The 24,283-nt window shown below is 33.1% G+C and overlaps 1 protein-coding gene across 4 annotated transcripts in view; it reads right to left on the bottom strand.

Moving 5' to 3' along the window:
• REV3L (REV3 like, DNA directed polymerase zeta catalytic subunit) overlaps nt 1–24,283 on the bottom strand; it is a 232,455-nt gene that overhangs the window by 70,051 nt on the left and 138,121 nt on the right. For all 4 annotated transcript variants that reach the window (XM_074310076.1, XM_074310077.1, XM_074310074.1 and 1 more), the window contains exons 14-18: nt 22,299–23,233; nt 17,323–17,405; nt 15,829–15,954; nt 9,336–9,528; nt 8,332–8,443 (exon numbers count right to left, since the gene is read on the bottom strand). In XM_074310076.1, coding sequence (XP_074166177.1) covers nt 8,332–8,443; nt 9,336–9,528; nt 15,829–15,954; nt 17,323–17,405; nt 22,299–23,233 — 1,449 coding nt within the window. The remainder of the gene's footprint in view (nt 1–8,331; nt 8,444–9,335; nt 9,529–15,828; nt 15,955–17,322; nt 17,406–22,298; nt 23,234–24,283) is intronic.

Raw genomic sequence — 24,283 nt, 5'->3', positions numbered from 1 at the left:
ATAATCCCAGACTTTCTGGCTGGAGGCAGAAACAGCAAAGGGTTTCTGTATGAAAGCCCTGAGGAGGTCAGAAAACACTAGTATGATCTTAAAAGCCCAAGGGAGCAGCAGAGGCTAGCATTAGATTGGAACAATTCAGGCACCCTGGGTCTCCAGTGTTTCTAATATCATACTAAAAAGTCAAACTACCCTGAAGATTCAGAGCTCTGCACTCAAAAGAGGGCCAAATTATGTAAAGTGAAGGCCAGCTCTAGACCTTAAATGACTCAAAGATAAAACACTTCAGACAAAAATATATACATAGGGCAGAGCCTGACCCTAAAAGAACATAGCTCTTATAATCTGAATATGATACCAGATAAAACAGATAATCTGGAAAACAGAAAAAAGGAAAAGAGAATTTAAGAATCACTGGGCTCCTTGAAAATCATGACCAAAAATAATTAAAGCCTGGCTGCTGCATTTCAAGAAGAAAAATAAAAATGAAAATAGAAAGAATCCACTGATAACCTCCTGTAAGAAACTCTAAAAGGAAAAGTACTATGAATGTCATACCTAAAATCTAGAAGTTCCCACAAAGAAAAAACATAACAGATATTCAGACAGGAGCAGTTCAGATATCAAAAGTACACAGGATTGTATAAGATGTAGCAGCTTCAACTTTAAATGAAAAGAGCTTGGAATACAATATTTCAAAAGACAAAAGATATAGGGTTACAATCAAGAATACTTTGAAACCTAAGTACAATCCCATAGAGAAACGAATGCACCTTTAATAGAACACAGGATTTTCAAGCATTTCTGATGAAAAGAACATAGTAAGAACTCTGAGAAAGGCATCAAGAAATCAAAAGAAAACTAGAAAAGTAAATTTATTTGAGCACAACTGAGTTGGATGATAACAGTGTAAATATACCAAAAGGAGAAGAAACAAGTGTACTCTAAGGGCTTTAGAATCTTCAAAATCATTGAGAGAGTTAAATAATAACTGAGGGTCTGAAAGGAATGGATTAGTTCTTTTCTGAGAGTTTGAAGAAGGGAAAGAGAATGGAAGATAAAATGAATATATTAGGACATTCAAAAAGAAAGGAAGAAAAGGTAGAACTTGCTATTTCCTCATAATTGGAAATAATGAGAAGAAGATTACACAAACATGGAGACAGTATCTGGAGGAACAAGCATCAGATATCCCTCCTAACTGAAATGGATAAAGGAGGGTTAAACACAAACATGTTTCATGTAGAAATACACCAAAAAGCAACAGAAAAATACGTTGGTATTGGGGGGAAGGGAGGAATGGCAAGATGATAATACTTGGGGGCAAATAGCTGCAGGCAAAACAAACTTCTTGACCCTAAATTGTGGGAGAGAACCTTAAAGGGGAGGATACAAAAGAAAAGCAAAGGACTAGAATCTGAGAGAGTATCCATCAATTAGGAAATACAGGAATAAAGCATGGTATATGAATGCAATGGAATATTATTGAGCCTTAAGAAATGACAGAGATGACTGAAGAAAATCTTGGGTAATAGAGTCTGATTAGATATAGGACTAGAAAAGAATTATTTTATTCAAGACCAACAACTCTGCAAAGAAAAACTGAAAAGACTTAAGAACTTTGATAAATCTAACAATCATGTCTCTAGAATACTTAACATGAAGCATATTACCCACCTTCTAATGGGGATATGATGGACTCAAGATGCAAAAGGAGGAAAAACTTTTGAATACAGTCACTCTTTTATTATACCATGTCCTATGTTACAATATGTATTACATCCATTACATGTGTTACAAATCATCCCCATATTTCCTTCTTTTCCAAAGATTTAGTGCTTTAGAGGGAAAAAATAGCAACAATCTCTCTTTTACTTCATTTTAGAAATGACCATATTCTCAAATGAAGTGTAATTTAAAATTGTAACTAGTCTGAAAGGTTGACAGGTAAAGAGAGTTAGGTGAAAAATAATAGGAAAAGGAGATCAGGCACTGAAATAGGTAACAATCCAGGTTGATGGGAGGTTCTTAGAAAGCAAAGGAAAAGATTTCAAGTTGTGGTGATATAGTTACAAAGAGAAATTTGTGTTAAGCTTCAGCCAACTCAATAGTGCCTATTTGTAATTCTCTTGGAAATCTTCACATTTGTTCTGACTTAGGTTTGAAAAATGCTTTATTTTATAAAATTTTATAAAATAAAAATTACATAGGTTTTATTCAATTATAAGTGCCAAAGAAAGCTAAGAAAATATTTTTCACACACAAAAAAGTAGAGAATAGTCTATTTAGAATCAGATACTGAATATATATACATGTATATATATTCAGTATAGCAATTTGTTAGTGTGGCAGGCAGATACTTGAAAAAGTATCTGATATAACAAGAGATTATAGGCAGATCATCAGATGGTGAAATGCCTATTATACAATGTGCATTAATAGGACCTTAAAGAATAACAAAAAAGACCCTGTTACAATTGCTTAAAAATGATTCTTTTAACATCAGTCACTTAATATCTCCTATCTTAAAAATGACAAAGATATTTAAGTGTGATTTCGTTCTTACTTCACTCCAATAAGGGTATCTCAAAATCAATTTTAAGAAAATAGGTACATAGATATGGTTAGATAGCAAAGTGTCCAAGAGATAAAAAACCTCACTCTCTTGTATGAGATAAAATGAAGGTCTGTATAAAGTTGAGAGCACAAAAGTTAGAAACTTTTGGAAATATGAAATGCTAAGGAATTTATTCAATAATTTGTATTTCTTCAATAAATATTTACTGAGCTCCTACTAAGTGTGATGAAAAAAGAGAAAAAGAAAAAAGTCTCTGCTCTTGAGAGGCTTACTGGTAGGAAAATACATTATATAGACATGAGAAGGTACTAGAATTATGATCTGAAGGAATCTAGGGAATATAATATTAAATAGAATCTTTTTAAAAAGGATAATTTATTGCATTCATTTTCTTGGAAAGAGCACTAGATAGTTAAATTTTATTTGTAGAAGTTTAAATACTATTTTGTTCATTCTTAACTGTGACAGTGAAACTACCTCTCTACACCAGTCAAGTCTCAAGTTACTGCAAGATTTCACTTGATGTGTCTTGTACGTTCCCTCAGCTCCAGACCTACACTGAGATTTCTGACTCCAAAATAATATGGGACCTGGGAACAAAGCATAAGCCAGGCTTAGGAAAAGTGCAAGGATGTTATCACAAAGCTTACATATCACAAAGCTCACATATCGATAGTGGGCTTCAAAGTGTCAGAATGGAGATGTTTCCTTACATCTTGACATCTCTTTTTCCCATTTATTTTTAGATCTAGGAATCTTGGAAATTTGGATTACAATAGCAAGGCCTATCTGATTTTGCTTACACACATACAGGCACACACACACACACAGACATGTACGTACACACACACACACACACACACACACACACACACACACACACACACACTTCATTTTCCCAGAGTTAAGCAAATCATTGCAATCTTAGAGGTGATAAAACAATTAGTCAGATTGCAGCACCTTTTAAATAGCTTCTATGTTTTCTATTGCTAAAAATGTAATGAACTAAGTTCTAATCCTTTTAAGAATAAACCATATGTTGTATAAGGATTAAACATGGGGAAAATATGCCTTTGAACAAGTGGATATAGAATTATATAATTATTATATAATTAACATTTTGGAACTTAAAACATTTTTCATCTTTTTATACTGTTTATATATTATTTGTCTGATAATAAGAGCCTGAAGTTACTTTTCACAATTTAGATTTGCCATGTATTCTTAATCACTGGTATAACTTGGGTTTTTAAGAGAAAACATTTGGGAAAAGTTTTGCATCTGCAAAAGATAGACAGAATTCTCAAACCTGGAAGATATTCCTTCTGCTGGGAAAATGCCTAAGTAGGAAGAAAAAAAGTGTACAACTTCTAGTGATATTACTGGGCCTATGCTAGTACATATCCACATTGATATTGATTTAATGATTTATGTGCCTTTGGCTAGTATTGCTGGCTGAAATAGAAGTGTGGGTATTAGAAATTTTTCCTATGTTGCAGAAAGCTTCTTTGGAAAAATGAAAAGCAGCAGAAATACTGTGAAGACTCAAGAATACCAGTTCTATAGCTATGCAAAAAAAGTTACCTTCCTTTTATAGAGTCAGTGGATAGTAACAGTTTTGATATTGTTTCATTTAATTTAACATTTTTCAGAAAATATTTCTCTTGGTTTAAAAAAAAAATTTTTTTTTTAAATTCTAAGACCTGTTCCCATGATATTTTTTCCTTTGTACATGGTCCCACTTTGGTATTTTTTTTTAAAACCTTTAATTAGGAAACAAGTTGACTAACTATAAAGCAACCTAAGCAGTTGTCTAAATGTAATTAGCTAAAGCTAGTAACTGAGGTAATTTCAGATTCTAAAGAGGCGTTTTCCAGTTTGTCTAAGGTAGTTAAATCAAACAATGGGGAGAAACCTTAAATTAATAAAGAACTAAAATTTTTGGTTATGCCCATGGGTAGCAAAAATTACTATGTCAAGGGGGCACATGACCATTAAAAATAATAAACTATAAATATGGAATATTAAATTATTAAACTCAGTTTAAGAAAACATAAATCATACTGCTGATAGAACCTTTGAACTGATCCAGCCATTCTGGAAAAGAAAGTTAGAACTATGCCCCAAAAGTTACTGAAATCTGCACATCCTCTCACCATGAGATATGTCTGTATCTTTGGGATGATAATCCAAAGAAGTCAAAGAAAGAGAAAACACCCTGCCCCCTCCCTATTTACAAACATATTTATAAATCAATCCTTTTGTAGTGTCAAAAAAAATGGAAAGTGAGAGGGTACCAATTAGTAAAGGACACATTTTCAAATTTTATATGAATGTAATGGAATAATTGTATTGGTCAATAGAAGTGAAGATGGATTCAGAGAAAATTTGTATGAAATGGGAAAACTTGTAGGGACTGATAGAGTGAAGTGACCAACCAGAAAAGCAATTTAAACAAAAATAACACTGTGCCATAAAATTTTGTAAGACTTAAAGAGCTCTGATCAGTGAACAATCATGATTACAGAGGACTAAGGATGAAAGATTCAAGATGGAGAATGAAATATATATTTTTTGTGCATGGATAAAGCTGAGATATATTTGCTTGACAATGCATATTTGTTTCAAAAGTTTTGTTTTTCTTTTTAAATTGGGATTGTAGGAAGAAAAATAAATGCTTGGTAATTGAAAAAATAAAATTAAGAAATGTGAATGAAATATTATGGTAATACTGTATAGGCAATTTAGAAAACTGATACAGATAAATTATAGTCATAATTTGTAAATTCATGATTTGGAATTCAGAATGCATTACACTGTTGTTGAACTTCATAAAATATTGCTTACATACCTAAGTTAGTCTTTGTTTAGTTTTCCACAGAAGTCTAGAATAAACAAAAAAGTTAAATTTCCCAGGGACTATATGGGAAAATGTATAGAGTTCAAACTGAGACCAGGAAGCTATGGAATACATCTTTCCCTATATCATTGTGCTCGACTCTGCTCAGGTAGCATGAAGGATTTCTGCGTTCCTTGTTCTCTAGACGGGCAGAGATTTTCTTCTCTACTCACTACAAGAACAGTGATTTTTTTTTTAACTCCTTTTACTTCTACTTGAAAATGGATCCCATTCCTCTTCCCATTACTCTCCAGAGTTGAAAAGACATAGAATTTCTGCCATAAATGATATTTGTCTAAAAAGAGTGCTAGTGAGTTGGACGATTTTATTTCAGGACTTTTAGAATAATTTAAATTTAACAGAATTTTATTGATGTCAGTGGTTGCAATAAAAAGAGAAGTGAAAAGGATGGAGGAAAAATTTTTAAATGTTGGCTAAAATCTTTTCACAAGATTGTTGAGTAAGCATTGCACCTAATTGAAACAAATTTCCAAGAAAGAGAGGTTTTGATATTTAAATCCATTAGAATTGTTTTTATTCCTTAAGAGATAGGACATCTATTGAGTAATTAAAATAGTTCCATGCAGTGTTTACAATTTATTCATTGTTTCTTTCTGCAATGGATTTCTTACAAATAATTTTTGCAGCCATTATCTTTTCTTTTAGGCCTTTGGGTACTTTGTGATATATACATAAAGTATTGTACCTTTAAGAAGTAAGCAGATAAAGGGCAAAAAAGTTCTTTTCCATAAAAAAGATGGAATATATTAACTTGGGAAGAATAATTAATGCCCCTATAAGAGATATAAAATATATATGAGATAGAAACACCTCTTTTGTTTAAACACTATTAAAAATCCATCTGCAACGAGGTATGGTTTCAGAAAAGATGAGAGCAGTTTGGTTGTTAGAAAGGGCAGAAAATTAACTTTTGCATAAGTAATATGGCTTATGTCACCTTGTTAGGGATTTCAGGTGCTGCTTTTTTCTTAGTGAATAGTTCTGTACCTGAAAGGAGCAGAAAGATAGTTTTTAATGTACTACCCTTAGAAAATGCTAGTGTGAATGAGCAGAGAATGTTTAGCGGACAAGTGGGGACTGAGAAATGTCCAAGGATGTAAAGCACTGGATCTGCTTGTCTGAATGTGACTAAAACTCGTCAAATAACTGTTTGGAGACTGAGAGATGCTGAGATAAGATATGTGAGTTTTTATAACAGAAATGAAAGCTGATGAGGTTTTATATCACAAGAGGAAGACCTGCAGACCAGGAAGATCTGATTTGAGCTACTGAAAATAGTGAAAGCCCTGGGTGGATTGCAAAGAGCTGACAAAACTAGGCAGGAGGAAAAACTTCGTGGGGATGAAAAAACCAATGGAGACCGGCAGGAAGGAGCCCCAGCAGAGAGAGGGGCTCTCAAGGAAAGAGAGCTGCAATTCCGGCGATTGCCCTCTAGCACCACCTACAGTTTGAGAGAGAAAAAGCCTGCCAGAGAGGCCTATTGCTCTTTGCTGCCCCATGTCATTTGAGGGAAAAGCAGCAGCTTTGAAGCTGCCTTTCCTTAGGGCAACAGCCTGACAACAGATGAGGATGCAGAATCATGAAGTAAAGAGCAGGCTTGTTTGCAATGTCCAGAGAGAGTCAGCTTAGTAAACTTCTTAGTTCTTTGGCTTAAGGGATTGTAAGTCAAAAGAACTTGAAACACCTTTATTACTTTGAGAGAGGATTTGACCAGCAAGAGAGTAAAGAACAGAAGAGAAAGCAGCAGAAAAACGGTCCGGTGGTGCACATATTCCTAACTAGACCAATGACATCACAGCCTGCCCTTCAGTTATAAATTTATTGTGAGCACACGGGTTTTTCTCACTCAAGTGCCTCCCTGCCATGTTTAAGTATGTTCCCATTCTCCTGGACAGATACATTGGAAGGAGAATGCAACCTAAATTTGTGGGAAGATGGTGATAAATTTATTATGCTTGCATTTTTTTTTACAATGAGTACCTATGATAAATTGCTGATTTGTGATTTTTGTCTTTTTGTTAAACAAATAGATGCACTTTAGATTTAATGGAGATGACATTGTGAGAGGCTGGTATTGTGCACAGAATGTGCATCAGGGAGAACTTGAGAACTAAAAGGATAAAATTGAAGGAAGGGAGGAAAGTATTCCTCCATGGCTGGGGATGTATCCTTTGGTGGTGGTTTTCCTCTGTAAATACAGATCTGCCAGTGTGAGGAAAAACTGAGGCGAGAGAGTAAGTGCAAGGCCCACATCATATACGAGGAATTTCATTGTAAGGGCTTGTGTTGAGGACACAACATAGATGCCTTACGCAAAAGTGTGTGTTTGTTCATTCCCTTGCTCATTTGTTCCTTCCTCCCTTTTTTACTTCTTTCCTTCCTCTCTTCCTTCCCTCTTTCCTTCTTTCTTAGGCAGGACAATTAGGGTCAACTTATTCACCTAGGGTCACACAGCTAATAAGTTTTATGTGTCTGAGGCTGGATTTGAATTGAACTCAGGTCGTCCTGACTTCACGGCCAGTGCTCTATCCATTTTGCCACCTAGTTGCCCCTGTGTTTTTATGTTGTTGTTGTTTTTTTTAATGATGGCTTGTATCCTCTTAACTGCTCTCAAAACAGTAGGTGACAAGTTAGAAGAGAAGCAGAATAGAGTAACAGTTTTATTCTGAACCAAGCACCATGATTGTCTTGGGAGATAAGACGTGAAGAAAATAATTAACATACATTTTTTCAGACTAACAGACATATTTTCAGTAAGAAACTGACAGAACTATTCAACTATTTTTATCAAAAAAAGGAAAAAAAAAAAAGAAAACTGTAACACATAACACAATACCTTTTAATTATATTTACTATCTCTTGGAAAAGTGCCTTTTCATCAGCAGCATAGGTGACTTCTAATCTTGAAATTCCAGAACGAATAAGTAATGGAGTCTGGTTTCTGATACCTAGCAAACAATTGAAATATTTACTGTATATCATTGTATTAGTTCTTTTAGATTTATTTTGAAATAAAGTTACCATTATAGTAATCTTTTCTAACATAAAAAATATAATCCATTTAACTAAAATTTTTAATATATGCAAATATTCCTGTTTACATGAAATTCAGTAAATTCATTATTTTGTTTCTGCCTATTATTCTTTCCTGTGGTCAGCCTTCTTCCAGAAACACACTATTTTATTAACTATATCCATTTTACCTATTTTTCTTACTACTAATTGAACATAATGGTTATATAAAATGGTCACCATGTAAAACTGTAGAGTAACAATTAAATGTTCTCCAAAATAATTTAAAAGTTAGATAATGTGTATTTAAAGTTCATATTTTCATGAAGAGATGAATAAGAAAAAAAAAGATTTAATAAATTTCTTATAATAATTTCTAAAAGCAGATTATTTTAGGAAGATAATCCAGTCCAGACATGTATTGTGTGATATAAAGCGGACAAACGATAAATTAATGGGTATGGGATATCATTTGCATACTCTGATTTTCATGAATCTGGAGGGGGTGTAGTGTTCACAATCTAGATTTTCATATTTTATTTTAGAATGATTGATCATAAAGTTACACACCTTATTAGAATATTAATATTTTATATCTTTATATCTACACTGATAAATAAGTATGCTAAAGTTAAAAATAAAGTATGCTTAAGTTTAGTTTTGGATTCTCAAGCAAAGATTTCTGAGTTGCTTTGTTCTTTTAAAGATAAGAGCATATCTTCAGCAGTGAGATTCCCTCCTTTCATGGGGTCTTTCTAAAATTCAGGTGTTGCTTAGGCAGTCTTTTCACTTACCTAAAGATATACAATAAATGAAAGTTAAAAATACCTTGGCTGGAGATTGTGCTGTCTTTATCAATTACAATTACACCTGTGAGTTCTGTTTTATCTGTATCTGGTAATGCTGTATCTGATGAAATAGAGTAGAACAAAGCACATATGGGATCAAATTCAGGATCTGGCTCCAAGTCTCGCCTGGTTCGAGCATGTAACTCCACACTGATAAGTGTCAGATTCTGGTTCTACAAAATAGAAACAAGAAATGTGTTCATCATTAAGTCATGCTGGTATGTTGAAAAAATAGGCATCATAAGAATTTTTAAAAACTCTGATAATACAATTTTTGCACAATTTTGATTTTTATACAGACAACTCATGATTGTATAATATAATGTTAACATATAAAATGCTTTGCAAATTTTAAGTTGCTATCAATTTAATAAATCCCAGCTATTAAATACACATATATACATGATTTCTCCTCCATTATCCAAAAAAAATACCCCATCCTTTGCAACAAAGAATAGGGAATAAGAGCAGTTTAATAAACTGATCAGTACATCAACTGAATTTGACAGTATATCCTATATTCTATATACAGAAATCCTTAGCTCTATAGAGAAGATAGTCTATAGTACACTTCTTCATCTTTTCTCTGAGATCAAATTAGATAATTTTTAATAGTAACTTTAGATTTTTATTGATGCCTTTGTTTTCATATTGCTTCTTCCTTCTCCTTCTAGAGAGCCTTTAAAAGTAAACTTTTTTAAAAAAATAAAAAAATCTCAGCAAATCAATATATTAAAAAACTCTGATATTATATAACAAGTTTCCTAACTCTGCAAGGGGGAGGGGGGGACGTCTTCTCATCTTTTCTTTGGGCCAAATCATCTTCTTTATAATTTTGCAACACTCATTTTTGATTATTCAGTAATGGTTCTTTCCATTGTCATTGTATAAATTGTTTATTTAATTCTCTGCTTAGTTCATTTTGCATTGGTTCATAAGGGTCTTTTCAAATTTCTCTGTATTCATCAAATTCATCATTTCTTACAGCATAATTCTTTATGTTTGTGGATCACAATTTATTTAGTCATTCCCCACTGATGATCATCTACTTTATTTCTAGTACTCTGCTACCACAAAAAAGAATTGCTATAAAAATGTGTTGTATATGGTGGTTTTCATTTTAATCAGTGGCCTTCCTGAAATACATGCCCAGTAGTGCAATTTTTATATCAAAAGTGATGGACATTTCAGCCATTTTATTTGCATAATTCTAAACAACTTTCCAAAAAACTACTAATTCAGTTTCCCAAACATACGCATTAGAATGGCTGTCTTTTCATTATCCCTTCAAAACTGATTATTTTAATTTTTTGTCATTTTCGCTAATGTGAAGTTTTTTCATTTATATTTCTTTTATTCATAATTTGGAACATTTTTTTCATGTGGTTATTAATAGTCTGGATTCAATCAAGACCTTTAGGTTTTACATATTGGTGCTAGTTTATATATATATATATATATATATATATATATATATATATATAAACTAGTATATGTAGTCATATAAGTAGTATATGAATTGCCTTACAGAGTTTAATGAAGTATATGTTTAAAACAAAAGACAAAATTTTGATGTGATATAGTCATCAAAAAGCTAACATGAATTAGGTTACACTAACATGTGTGATACACCCACAGAATGAAAGGTGATAATTAATTTTCTCTGCTGGTAGCTCAATTCCTTCCAGTTTTGAGAATCACATTTTAATAGTGTCATTAAAAGGCTAGATTATGTCCAGAGGAGGTAGACCAGTAAAGGAGAGAAGCCTAGGAAATATAGACATTTAAATTGGAGAAAAGACAATGAGTGGTTAAAAACAGGAAAAAGGAGTAAAATAGTTATGCATAACCTTCTTAAAGTAGGAAGAAAGTAGATGGAAATAAAAAGCTGTTATATCGGTTCCTAATTCTGGCCACTAGGTGCCACTTGGATGATGTTCTTTAAGTAATATTGGAGGAAAGCGTCAACGAGCTTTCCTGATTAGATGGGTAAATATGTATAATACCTAAATTGGGATGATGAAAGTTGATAAAATTAATAATTAGATATGAAAATGAAAAATTAGTTTTTAAATTACAAAAGGAAAAGCAAAAAATGTTTTGCAAGGATCCAACTAGCCAAAGGGAGATACATTTTGTTAGATCAATATTCAGTATTTGCACAAATATGCCCCTTAGTTTTGAATCAAAATTGCAAGAAACATTTTATGATGATCAAGAACTATTATGAATATATTTGAATTCAATGGTTCTAGGAATTTAAATTCTAACTGGGGAAGAAAACATTTTAAAGGAAGCTGGGTGACTACAAACAGAGAATCAATAAAGAAATATGGATCCTACTTGCAACTCTACTGCTTATTACCTGCCTAACTTTACCTAGTTTTTAAGTATATCTGGGTCTCAGTCTCATATACTTGTGAAAAAACTGAAATAAGATTATTTATATACATATGAAAAAGCTGATCTTTGAGACTCCTTTCAGCTCTAAAATTCTGTGATTTTAAGTTTAAATCTCTAGTTATAAATGAAAATGAATTGGATTTCTTCCTCATAAATTACACACATCTTCCATATTTTTAAAAGACTAGGATGGCTCTAGGAAAAACAGTAAAACAAGAAATGTCTTCATTCCCATTCTTGTAGTTTTTTCTTCTGCTCTCAGGGAGGTAGACCCTCATTCTTTCCCTAATGATGCTCATATAAAAATCTGCTATCATATCCATTAGTAACACTAAGATAAGAATGACTAGTGATAGGAATATTCAACTCTTCTAGAGACATCTGCATTTCATCAGGGATCAGAGCCTTGAGCTAAAGACCCAAAGCTCTAACAGATAAAATTTCAAGCATTAATCAGTAGGTAAGAGAGGGATTTTTCTTGTGAGATTACCTGTCCTCAAAATAAAACTTATGTGTTAAGGGCAAGAATGTTAATGCGACCTCCAATTAAATTACTAAACTACTAACAACTTATTGTTATCTGTTTGACCTACCTATATAGCTACTGACCCATTGACAATACAATGTCTGATTTGAGTGACTTTCCTGTGATAGTGATCAATTTGAGAAATTCATTCAGGTATTTAATTCTGATTCCTAGCACAAATTTGAAAGAAAGTTGGCTGGATTTAATGTGCTTTGAGATAGTGATATTTCCCCATGATAAAGAGACTGATCTGGTGATCCTGAATGAATGAAAAAAGAACTTATTAAGTACTTACTATGTATAAAGCACTGAATTAATTCTGGGAATACAAACAGAAAAATGACAGTTTCTGCTCTTAGAAATTCACATGTTAAGAAGGGAGATAACACTTATGGGAAGTTTTAGCAGCAAGTGAGATGGAAAGATCCAGTGGTAATCAGGGCACCAAAAAAAAGCAGGAAAAAAGCATTATTCTTTAATATTATTTCCCTGAAAAACACATATCTATTACTGATACTGAACAATGTGACAATGCCAAGAACTCTGGCTGAGAAAGTGGAAATGCCACCTTCAAAGGCAATTGCCAGGTGGCATTTCCACAAGGATTATTTTTAATACAATGGCTAAGGCAGCTGGACTGATCATGTGAGCTGGTGGTCTGAGCATAGTCCTAGTTCCTGAGCTACTGGGCTTACCTATTCACTAGTAGCAGTTAGTCAGTTGCTAGTATTTGTGATATCAGGGATGCAATCTATGTGACAACTGCAAGGATGAGCCTAAAAAAAAACTAGCACTAGGCTCCAACTTTGGAATAAATACTAACAATGGTAATGTAAAATTCCCAGAAAGTGTTTTTTTTTTTTAAAAGGTCATTTAATTTTTAACATATTTTAATCATTTAAAGGGAATTTCAGTAGTAAAGGATTCATATTTACACAATCAAAAATCCATTTGGACTCAACATCTCTGACCCACCTTGCTAAATTAGGCATTTAAGAAAATGAAGATTCAGATAGGCACTACAAATTAGTTTCATCTCAACAGTGGAATTCTGCTTCTAAGACTTACCCTTTTTAAATATGTATTTATTATAAGAATAAAAATGTAAACTAATATATGACTTCATTAAAATGGATATTACCTTCAATGGCATAGACTGAACCTCATCTATGAAGTTTTGTCCCTATCCACCCATAATTCTCCCTATGTGAATTACTCATCGAAGTTTTTCTCTAATTTTTTTGATATTTCATGGATATCAGTATTGGAATATTATCTTTGCTTTTCCAATATAACTAGCCCTCCTCTTTTTCTGATCATATATATATGCTCTGGATAATAAAGATTGCACTTTTTGAATTCACTATTGTTCTATTGTAGGTATATATGCTGTTGCTTACTCCCACCAAGCATTATCTCAATTGCTTTTTAGGTTGCCTTCAATATTGATTCTTTGGACAGTATTGTGTTTAGGATTTGTAGCCATTTCAAATTACTGCCTGAATATTGATATTAAAAATGGATTTTAGTTTCAGGAACAAGTTTGTATTACTGAAAAGTGCAATTTCTCAAGTATAATCCTACCCATTTCCATTTGCAATTTTGGGCCAAGCTCGTTGTCTATTAGTAAGTATGCTGGTAGACTGTTTATTCAGTTGCACATCAACAGTCAGAAAAACAGGTATTCTTTATTCATTTGTGGTTGTTTTTTTTTCCTGTGTAGATGGCTAGGCAAAATTCTTTGTGAGTTAAGGAGGTCCTGTAGTATTTTGTAACCTGATAGAAGTCAGCACAATCTCATCCCCAAAGAAGCATAATTGGAGGACTTTAATCATCTTTAGAAAATTCTTCCCTTTGAATGACCATGGGTAATAGCAGGTTTTGCCTTAAAATAAATAATAAAAAACAATGGAATCTAATATGCTCTCTGTATCTTATTCAACTATCTGACAAGGAAGATGTGTCCTGCTGCTGAACATCTTTTGTGTCTCTGACTCTTACATTCTCCTATTTTCACTGAGAATATCCAGGACATATATACAGAGAGCATTCTCATAAAAAAGTTATAAATGAGAAATAAAGCATAATTATGAAGTGGTCAGTGATGTTCTCTTCTTATAATAAGACTGTTCACTTAAAAAGAATATATTTATTTTTCAGGTATCTTGAAAATTTATTCCTCTTCTACCCCTAAAGCTTTTAAAATTTTATTGCCTTCAGCATGGATTTTTTCTGTGTCGTTTTTGTTCTGGATCAGCAACTCTTGCTGACTTCATTTTCCTTATATAGCAGTTTGTCATTATAGACTAAAGTATGAAGAGTCTAAATATAGTGGTTCCATTGCATTAGATCATGAAACTGAATTACTACAAAAATACTAGCAGGTTTGTCTATTTTTTTTTTTCTATTTTCTGCTCTCCCAGTTTATTCTATAAATGCATTTAATTTGATCTGTTTAGTTGGGTCTCACCCCAAATTTTGTGTAGATTTGCTTTTCTTCCCACTATGCCTTGCTGCTTCATATAGCAGTATTATTAATATCATTCATCATCTCCCTCTGTAATATGCTTTTCCATCAGTGTTTTCCTTGGCTGTCATGGTTTTTTGTCTGGCAAGATAAAGTATTTAAAAGGCTAAGGTGGTTTCTATGTTCTTTTTGCTTCCTTGTTGTGGTGATTATTTTGAATCAGCTAAATTAATAATCAGAATAATATAATTTATCTCCTTTATTCTTTTCCAGTATCTCTTACTTTATGCTTTCTTTTACATGATTTTTACCTTTATTCTAATAAATCTATGGGCTGTATTATGAATGAAGGTGGCTTGGAAATGACACTCACATAATAACTAGATATTAAGAAATGTTTCATTTGTTGTAATATTGCTTGGAGTTCATCAACTGTAGTATGTTCCAAGCTTTTTATTAAAGAATTGAGTATATGACATATTGAAGTAAGTTTTTGACTATCTCCCAACTCCTTTGTTGTTCTAATTCTGGTCTGTATTTTTCACATTTTTTTTTATTCTTTATTATATTTGCCTTTGCAATAATACATTATTTTGGCAGCTCCTGTTAAGTCCTTCATTGAAATTTTGTATTGCTCCAACTTCTGAAAAAGGCATTGATAAATAAACCATTGATTATCATCATGAGTATTGCAAAATGGAATAATTTTATATTTTCTTTTATTTCACAGCCAGAGAATTCAACACATTGTGATAATCACACCAATCAAATGGTAATGAGCCTTATCTGTATTTAGTTAGGATGGTCCTTGGAAAGTGGACACACTCTATCACTAGAATCATAACTAAGACTTTTCAGATTCTTGGTCCAGGCAGAATTTGTGATTCACTGGAATTGACTTTAAAAATCAAGGATCAACTCCATGCCATTATAGGCACCCAAAATAAGGCTTTTTTGGAGGAACAGTTAAGTGTAAGGACAAAAAATGTAGACTGAAAAAGACAGATTTTCATACCTTCACTTAAAAACTGCTATAGGAAAATATATGCTATCTTATGTAGTAGTAGAAAAAATTACCTCATGTAAAGCTTTTGCCTCTTGTAGGTTTTGTACGCTGACTTTGAAACCATAAGTATTATTTAAAGATGGTCCTTCAATCTGGGAAGTTTCTTTCTTTGGGGTATTTACAGCTGTAAACTGATTCTATCAAAAACAAACAAACACACAGCCAAAAAAAAAAAAAAAAGTTATTTTAAAAGTTACCATTATTATGCTCTTGACCTATTTATTTATATTAACTGAAACCATTTACTTTAGTCATCTTTTCAGAAAGAATCCCTTTTTGTTATATTAACACCTTTTTAATGTTATTACTGTAAGATATAAAATTTGAGCATGTCCAAAAATATTTGATATCATCTTATGAGTAAAACATGTGTTGCTATTCTAAGAACACAAACCTAAGACATTGAAAACAAAGAGTTTCATCTGAAGTTGACATTTACACATCATGAACATTCATCATGACCTTTCTGAGAAGCATGATAATCAGTCAATGGATTGATTCCATTGTCAATGGAGTTATTGCCTCCATTTTTTTTGTTAAAGTACGTAAAACTAAATGATGTTTTTATCTTACCAGAAAACATTGCCCCCAAAGATTATTTAACTAAATCATTAAAAAAAACTTTACAATATTTTTTAAAATTAAGATTTTTCAATTTCTTAAAAAAACAAACAACTATTCCTCAGCAGGTCTCTAAGCTTTACAAAGTGGTTTTTTAAGAGAGTGTGTGAGTGTGTGTGTGTGCACATATTTCATGCATAGCTCACATTTATTTCTAGTATACAGAGTTCATATTTATCTTAGAAATGATAACTTTTGCCATCATATGTCATTTTGCAAATGAAACAGAGAAGTAGAATGCTCCAAAAATTCAAAACCCAGATAAACTAAAACCTATTCAGGTATGAGAAGTAGGGAATGAGTGGATAAACATTTTTGCAGTGATTATTTATATTTCAGATGATGTCTAATATTTACTTTCTTTATATATCTATATATATTTCACCTTAGCATTAAGTACAAACATATGTTTGGTACTTGTATGTAAATACACATACATTTCAAAGAATAAATGGTAAGCGATTGCTTTTCTCCTATATTATGAAACATTTTAATATATAATAGTAAATTTTGAGAAAAAAAAGTAGTCAAGAGTTTTCTGAAGATAAAAAGGCACATATGTAAGCTCTGATATATCTCATGGATTACTATGACTACCAAAAATTGATAAATGTATTTATATGATCATAATGTATATTTTGGCTAACAATTCACTTTCTTTGTAATATTTTTATTAACATCTGGGAATCTTTTAGATCCCAACAACAAAAGAAAAACAAAAAACATAAATTTTTGCTGTGAAAACAAGTTTAAATGATATAAAATATAAGTATAAATAAAAATGTTTCTAATGAGACACAGAGTGGTATACAGAGAACTTAACTGAATCCAATATAAAAGCATAGCTCCTCCACTTGTCTCTGAGTACATTTTGGCATAGTTACCTTAGCTTGTGCTGTTAAAAGAACTCTTCTAAGAGAGTCAGGACTATTTCCTTTCCTGTGAGTCAGTTTCTGTGTTTTTAATTCTGTAGAGAGAAAGTAAATATTTAGAATGTGGGCTAAAATAGTTTCTTCACTCAAATCCTTTACTAGAAAGACTGATCTGATCCTAGTTCCTTAAAGCTCTCCTCTACAGCTCAAAATTTATTGTTCAACTCCACCTTTTTGAAAAGTCACTAAGGAACAGGTGTTCCACCCTGCCCCAAACAACAAGATGATATGCACTGACTTCATTGGAAGTTAGGGAATAAATCGTGATGGAGATATAAGGTACTGTGAAGGATTTTAAGGTCTTGGTAATAGTTCTCTCTAGTTCTAATCAACTCCAGGGATATCAAGGATACCAATAATGAATCATCAAACTGATACTAATTTACTATGGGGTTAATAATTCTGTGAATTCCTTAAGTTTTAATTATTTTAGCTATGCTAAGTTGTCAAATCATCATCATTCAAAATTGCTCCACTGCCAAGATCTTGAATTCTGAATTTTCCCTCTGATCACACTTACCTACATAATCTAGCTCCTCCTGAACCTTTGTTTTATTATGATCTTTGATCTGGCGATTTTCCCCTGTCTTTCAGTATGCCACCCCTCTTTTAGCATTGCTCTTTTTACAGCTTTAACTTTACAGCAAGTCAATTCTATAATATACTATCCTCTGCCTCCTTTTGGGTCAATTTTGGCTTTTTCCCCCAACCATGAATAAAAATTTCAATTTCTATTGAAACTGTGACAACTGCAAATTTATGTCAACCAAATTCAAGTAGATGCTCCCTGTTTTGCAGCAATGCTTTTGTTGATCTTTTTATTGACTTCTTATCACACACTCCACAGAATCTTTTCCAAATTTTCTTTTTACTTAGCTTTCTATCTCTATCTTTCCTCTTCTTAGGATGACTTTTAGCTCTTTACTGAGATTAAGGTCATCCAATGTTGAATTCTTTTATCTTCCTCTTCTATCCCCTTCAAAAACAATGGCTATCTTTAATTATCCTTTCCCTCCTTCCCTGCAGTTTCAGAGGATGTGAATTGCTTCCTTTCTAATACCATACTCTACCTATCCCATCTCCTAGCACTTTTAAAAAGTTCTTGTTTCACCAATTACTTGAACTCTTACTTCTCCATCTAATGGCTTCTTCCTCTCAAGTCTGCAACTGTGTTCTACTGTGTTCTTTATCCTTAAAAAATAAAACCTCCAACCAAAACATTCTCTTAGTCTTGCTATCTTCTCAAAATAGTTTCCTCTTTTGCTCGCATATCCTTTCCTATGAGATGGAAAATTGCTGCTTTCATGGGATCATCATCTATTTCCTTAACCTTCTGCACCAGAGCTTCTATTTCCATTGCTCCAGTGAAAATGCTCTTTTCCAGTCACTCCTGTACAGTCCAATTCTCAGCCTCCTTGACCTCTTTGATAGGATGTTGTTGATTACTTTGTAATTTCAATGACAGTGCTCTCTTCTGGTATTCTTCCTTCTTCTATGATCTATCCTTATTGACTTCCTTCAGTTGACTAGTCTTTCCCCCAATGTCCTCAGTCCTCTTCTTTCTAATATTTTACTCACTGCTTCAATTATTACTTTTATGGAAATGATTTTCAAATCTCTCTATATCTAGAGCTATTCTCCTGAGCTCCAATCCTGAATCTACAAATGCTCATGGACCAACTTCTCTTGGATGTCTTGAGCTAAACTCAACATGTTCAATCAAACCTGAAATAAAGGACTACTGGCTAACATGGTTAGAAGGCTATCTGCCTTTGAATTTCCATCAAAAATGGGACCTGGAAGTCCACTATGTGAGTGGACATGCAAGATATAAATCTTGCCTGGATGTTTTCTCACTTGCTCTTGAAGTTCCTTAAAGAGCTGATAAATATTGGAGGCTGCAAATTTTATTTGGGCTGTGGCAATTCTTTGTACTACACCTACTGAATAGGCTGAATCAGTAATTATATTTACGTCTCCTGGGTAATAAGTGAGAGCTAGCATGATAGCAAATAATTCATTCTGTTGAGTGGATTGAAAAGGAGTCCTGATTACTCTCTTTATCGTTAAATCATGAGAGTATATGGCACAAATATTTTCTTTGGAGGCATCTGTAAAGATTGTTGGTCCTTTAAGAGGAACCTTAGAAACCTTTTCTTCAAAAATCCATCGCCAATTATGTAGTAGCCGGGTAATCTTTAATGGAGATCCATGTGCAAAATTTGGAGCGGTGGCCAATAAAATTTGCCATTCTGGGATGGTCTCACAGCATACATTAATTTGTGCGTTAGTATAGAATGTGTATATTTTTTCACGTTTCTGTAGGAAACAAAACAAAAACAACCCAGTCTGCCCAACTTTCCTATTTTTGTTGATGGGACTACCTGTTTCCCAGTGATGTAAGCTTAAAACTTTGAGGTCATTTTTTATTCTTTATTCTCTCTTTTATTGAACCATGTAACAAGACCATGGGTTCCATTTTAATAATATTTCTTGCAACCATTCCATTCCTTCTATTGCTTATTATACTAGTTCAAGTCCTTAACTCGCCTTAATTTTTTTTATTATAGCCTTTTATTTATAAGATATATGCATGGGTAATTTTTCAGCATTGACAATTGCAAAACCTTTTGTTTTTCCCTCCTTTCCCTCCCCCCCCAGATGGCAGGTAGGCCAATACATGTTAAATATATTAAAGTACATGTTAAGTACAATATATGTCTACATATCCATACAGTTATTTTGCTGCACAAGAAGAATTGGACTTTGAAATAATGTACAATTAACCTGTGAGGGAAATAAAAAATGCAAGCAGATAAAAACAGAGGGATTGGAAATGCTATGTAGTGGTTTACACTCATTTCCCAGAATTATTTCGCTCGGTATAGCTGAACTATATTAATTTTAAAAAACAGCCTTTTAAGTAATCTCTTTGCTTCTAATGGTTTCTCTCCAATCCATCCTTTATTCTAACAGAAGTAAGTGACTTCTCTGGGGTCATACAATAAGTGTCCAAGGCCAGATTTTTAACTCAGGAAAGATGAATCTTCCTGACTCCAGACCTGGTACTTTTCCACTGTGCCACCTGCATGTCCCAGCAAGCATTTAATAAATACTTATTGACTTACTACATGCACAACAGCCTTCTGGGACTTGCAATTACCAATTGAATCAAATACAAATCCTATAGTCTAATACTTAAGGCCTCCTAAAATCTGGATCTAGTCTATCTTTCCATTCTTCTATTGGATCCCTTTCACATACTCTTATATTGTGGCTAAACTGGACCATTCCCTTTTGGTACTTATATGCATAAAAATTGCTTCTAATCCTAGTGTATGGAATAAATTCTGCCCCATTATAAATCTCTAGACCTGCCAAAATCCTCGCTTTCAAAGCTAAATTTAGGAGCCATGAAGTCTTCCCCAAGTATACCAAATAGGAGTAATCTTTCAGTCTTTCATGCCATCACAACCTCTCTTTTACAGTTATTGTAAGATATTTTTTGTCAATTATTTGTCTGGTTTTTTTTATTCTATTACAAGTTTCCAGACTACAAGGAATATAGTCTTTTCATATTTCTATCTCCAGAATCTAGTACTATGATGCCTTGTATAGTAGAAATATAGTAACTCTAGGCTCAAAGAATCATACAGTTGGAATTATTGACCCAGAGGTCATCCATACCCATAGCTGGGATATTCTCTATGATGCCTCTGACAATAGTGGAAAGTATTTTAGATCTGTTTTCAGAAGGACTAGGTTTGAATTCTGGTTTTGTTACTTATTACCTGTGTGACTTTGGGTAAATCACCCAATGCATGTGGATTTCCATCTCTAAAAGGAGGAAATTAGATAATATGATCTTGAAGATTTCTTCTAACTCTACATCCTATATTTCTCTAAAACTTTCTAGTCTCCAAATGGAACACTTCCAGAAATAATGAACTCACTAACCTAACTAATGAAGCAATTATTCCAGTTTTAATTTTAGAAAGGAATTCTTGATATCAAACTAAAATCTGTGTCTCTGTAATTTGTGCTCATTTGTCTCACTTCTTGACCTTGAGAGCTAATTAAAATAAAACAAAACAACAAAACTACAATAAACTATTCCATTCCTACACATCAATCCTTCATCTACTAGAAGACAGCTATCATATCTCCCTTCAGGTCTTCTTCTGGACAATCTTTAAAAATTCCTTCAACCAACCTTTTATCACATAACCTTCCTACTATGGTTTCAAGTCCCTTCACTATCCTGTCATCCCTATCTGGACATATTCTAGTTTGACAATATTCTTCCTGAAGTGGAATATTTATTCTGAATATTGGCCTGAATCCATGTCCAAATCATTTGGTGACTTGGGACAATTATAAGATCTGAACATGATAATGTTGAACCAATTAATGAAGTTAGGCAGAATATACTAATACATGATATTCCATGAAAACTTCCTGACAATTATTACACTTTCACATAATTTTTGTTTTGTTCCCTACAAAGGAAACTGCTTTCTCCTGCCATTTCTGCCTACTGAAATCTGACACCCTTCAAAAACACAATTAAAATACCAAATCTTCTATGACAACTGACTTATTCCTCCAGATAAGTCCATGTTTTATGTTTTGTTCACCTGATGGTAGGACTTCCTATTTTTCTTATTTGTATCTCTGGTGTTTAACACAGTACCTTCCACATAATAGGTACTTGACAAAAGTTATTGCTCATCTGAATGAATGTACTAAGATTTTAATATTTTATAAGTAACTGAATAACAACAGAAACATAAATCATAAAAATAATTATGATTTAATTCAGTTAGTTTCTATGAAAAGATATTTTTGAGTACCATTAGATATTATATACTATATATTCTTATATGCTATACGAAATATCGGGGCATACCTTTTAGTTTTAAACTTACCTCTTGATAAGGGACTAATATCACTTGCTTCGGGTAACATATCTAGACGTCTTCTCTGAATGATGGGTGTACTATGAAGGCAATATGAATCACATTTTCCATTTTTTGCTCTAAATTGACAGGGAGACTTAATTTGAGTCTCGTGGGCCTCATTATGAGGGCTTTCCTCTATGCCATTTTTAGCTGATTTGGGGAAATTTTCCATAGGGAGGGAACTAAGTTCTTCTTTTGGTGATGGATTTGTGTTGTGTATCTTATAGGACTTGTCATCTACATCTAACAATTTGGAATCTGGGGATATTGCTTGTTGCCAGGGAGGAAGTACTGGAGAATCTGGGGAACTGTAACTGACGTAATAATCATCCTCATCTTCATTTTTTTCAGGCTCCCCTGCTGAAGTCACAAGTGTCCTACTTTCAACTGCAGTTCTACTACATTCTATGGAATTAACCTCCAAGACTTGTGTATTAAGCTCAGAATTACTTAAGTCTTCCTTGTTCCCTGCTGTAGGAGGAGCTACATGTAAGACAGTATCATTTTGGGGAGGTACTACAGGTCTGTCATCTTGGTTAATTGGATAACCTAAGTTCTCGGTGGATTTTACTATTTCACTTGGCTCAATTTTAGGCTGTTTCTTGACACGTTCATTCTCCTCTTTGGCTTGAAGCCATGACTGAACCAGTTGGGGGCTTGGGGCACATTTACAAGGCATAATCACAATTTTTTTATCTTCTATAGTTTTATGGCTATTATTTGATCCTTTATTGGCCATTGTCTGGCCATTACGAGGTGGTGATCCTGGTCTTGGATTCTGAGTCATTGCTGAGAAAGCCGTTTTCCATAATCTCAATCCTTCAAGTGAAAAGTCTCCTTCAAATTCAGCCAGATCATTTGGAAGCCTTGTTTCTACCATGAGAAGTCGTCCTCCAATCTCCCTGAAATGAAAGCATTTTAGTATTCCACTGCAAAGAAAAATATTAATTTTAATTTTTCCTATCAATTTTTACTCAGAGACTCTAAAGAGTCCGTATAATCAATATACTTTTTAGTTCTCAATATGGGCATATGAATATTGGACAGGGTCCCTTAGAGAACATCTTCTGTTCGTTGGGGGAAAATAATGATTGTACTGAAGACTCCTCCTAATTTCCAAACTTTTGGAGAAATGGGTTATCACCAAAAAGAACGTTCAGCATCAGGTTCCTATTACTGCTTGCTTCAGTTTTGTTTGTTTGTTTCGCATTTATCAACTAGGGGTTTTAAATACAGGCTTTTCCTACTCTTTCCCCCTTCTCTAGTGGGGACCTTCTTTTTAAGCCCTCTTAATGATTATCATAGTACTTAATCAGCTCATTTGTATTAATGTAGAAAGGAATTTTAGAACTTAGTGAATGAAGTAGATATATATATATTAGACATAGTTTCATATGGCTCAAAGAACTTAAGAATTGGAAGAGACCTTGGTTGAGTCCAATGTTCTGCCGAATTTAGGAAACCCATATGCCTTTCTAGCAGGAGTTTTTAAGCTGTCCTTAAACTTTCTTTTTAAAAATTTTTTGATATAATTTGTTTCCCTTGTAATTCTTTGTATTTTATTTATGTATCTAAAAACATTTTTTGAGAAGGAGTTCATGAGCTTTATCAGGTTGCCAAAGGCCTGGTCCATGGCACAAAACAAGTTGAATACTCTGCATTACAGCAATCTCTGTTCAAATATCTTCAGTGATGTTGGATCTAGTTCACTACTTAAGAAATAGCCTGCTTTCACTGTTGAGATGCAATAAATGGTTTTTAAATTTGCCCTTCTTCTAGATTGCTTTCCTTGACAAGTTCTATCTAATTTCTAACAATATTCAGATTCTCTGCTCAAATTCCAACTCCTTCATGAAATCATTCTTGACTATTCTAGCAGAAAAATATCTTGCTTCTTCTTGTGAAATATTATAGAGCTTTGTTCTTTAGTATTATTCCACTTTAACATTATA

This window comes from Sminthopsis crassicaudata, chromosome 4 (assembly GCF_048593235.1).
Source record: "Sminthopsis crassicaudata isolate SCR6 chromosome 4, ASM4859323v1, whole genome shotgun sequence".
In the NCBI taxonomy this organism is placed as follows: Eukaryota; Metazoa; Chordata; class Mammalia; order Dasyuromorphia; family Dasyuridae; genus Sminthopsis; species Sminthopsis crassicaudata.
The sequence above is the reverse complement of the archived record's forward strand: the minus strand, read 5'-3'. Positions and strand labels throughout refer to the sequence as shown.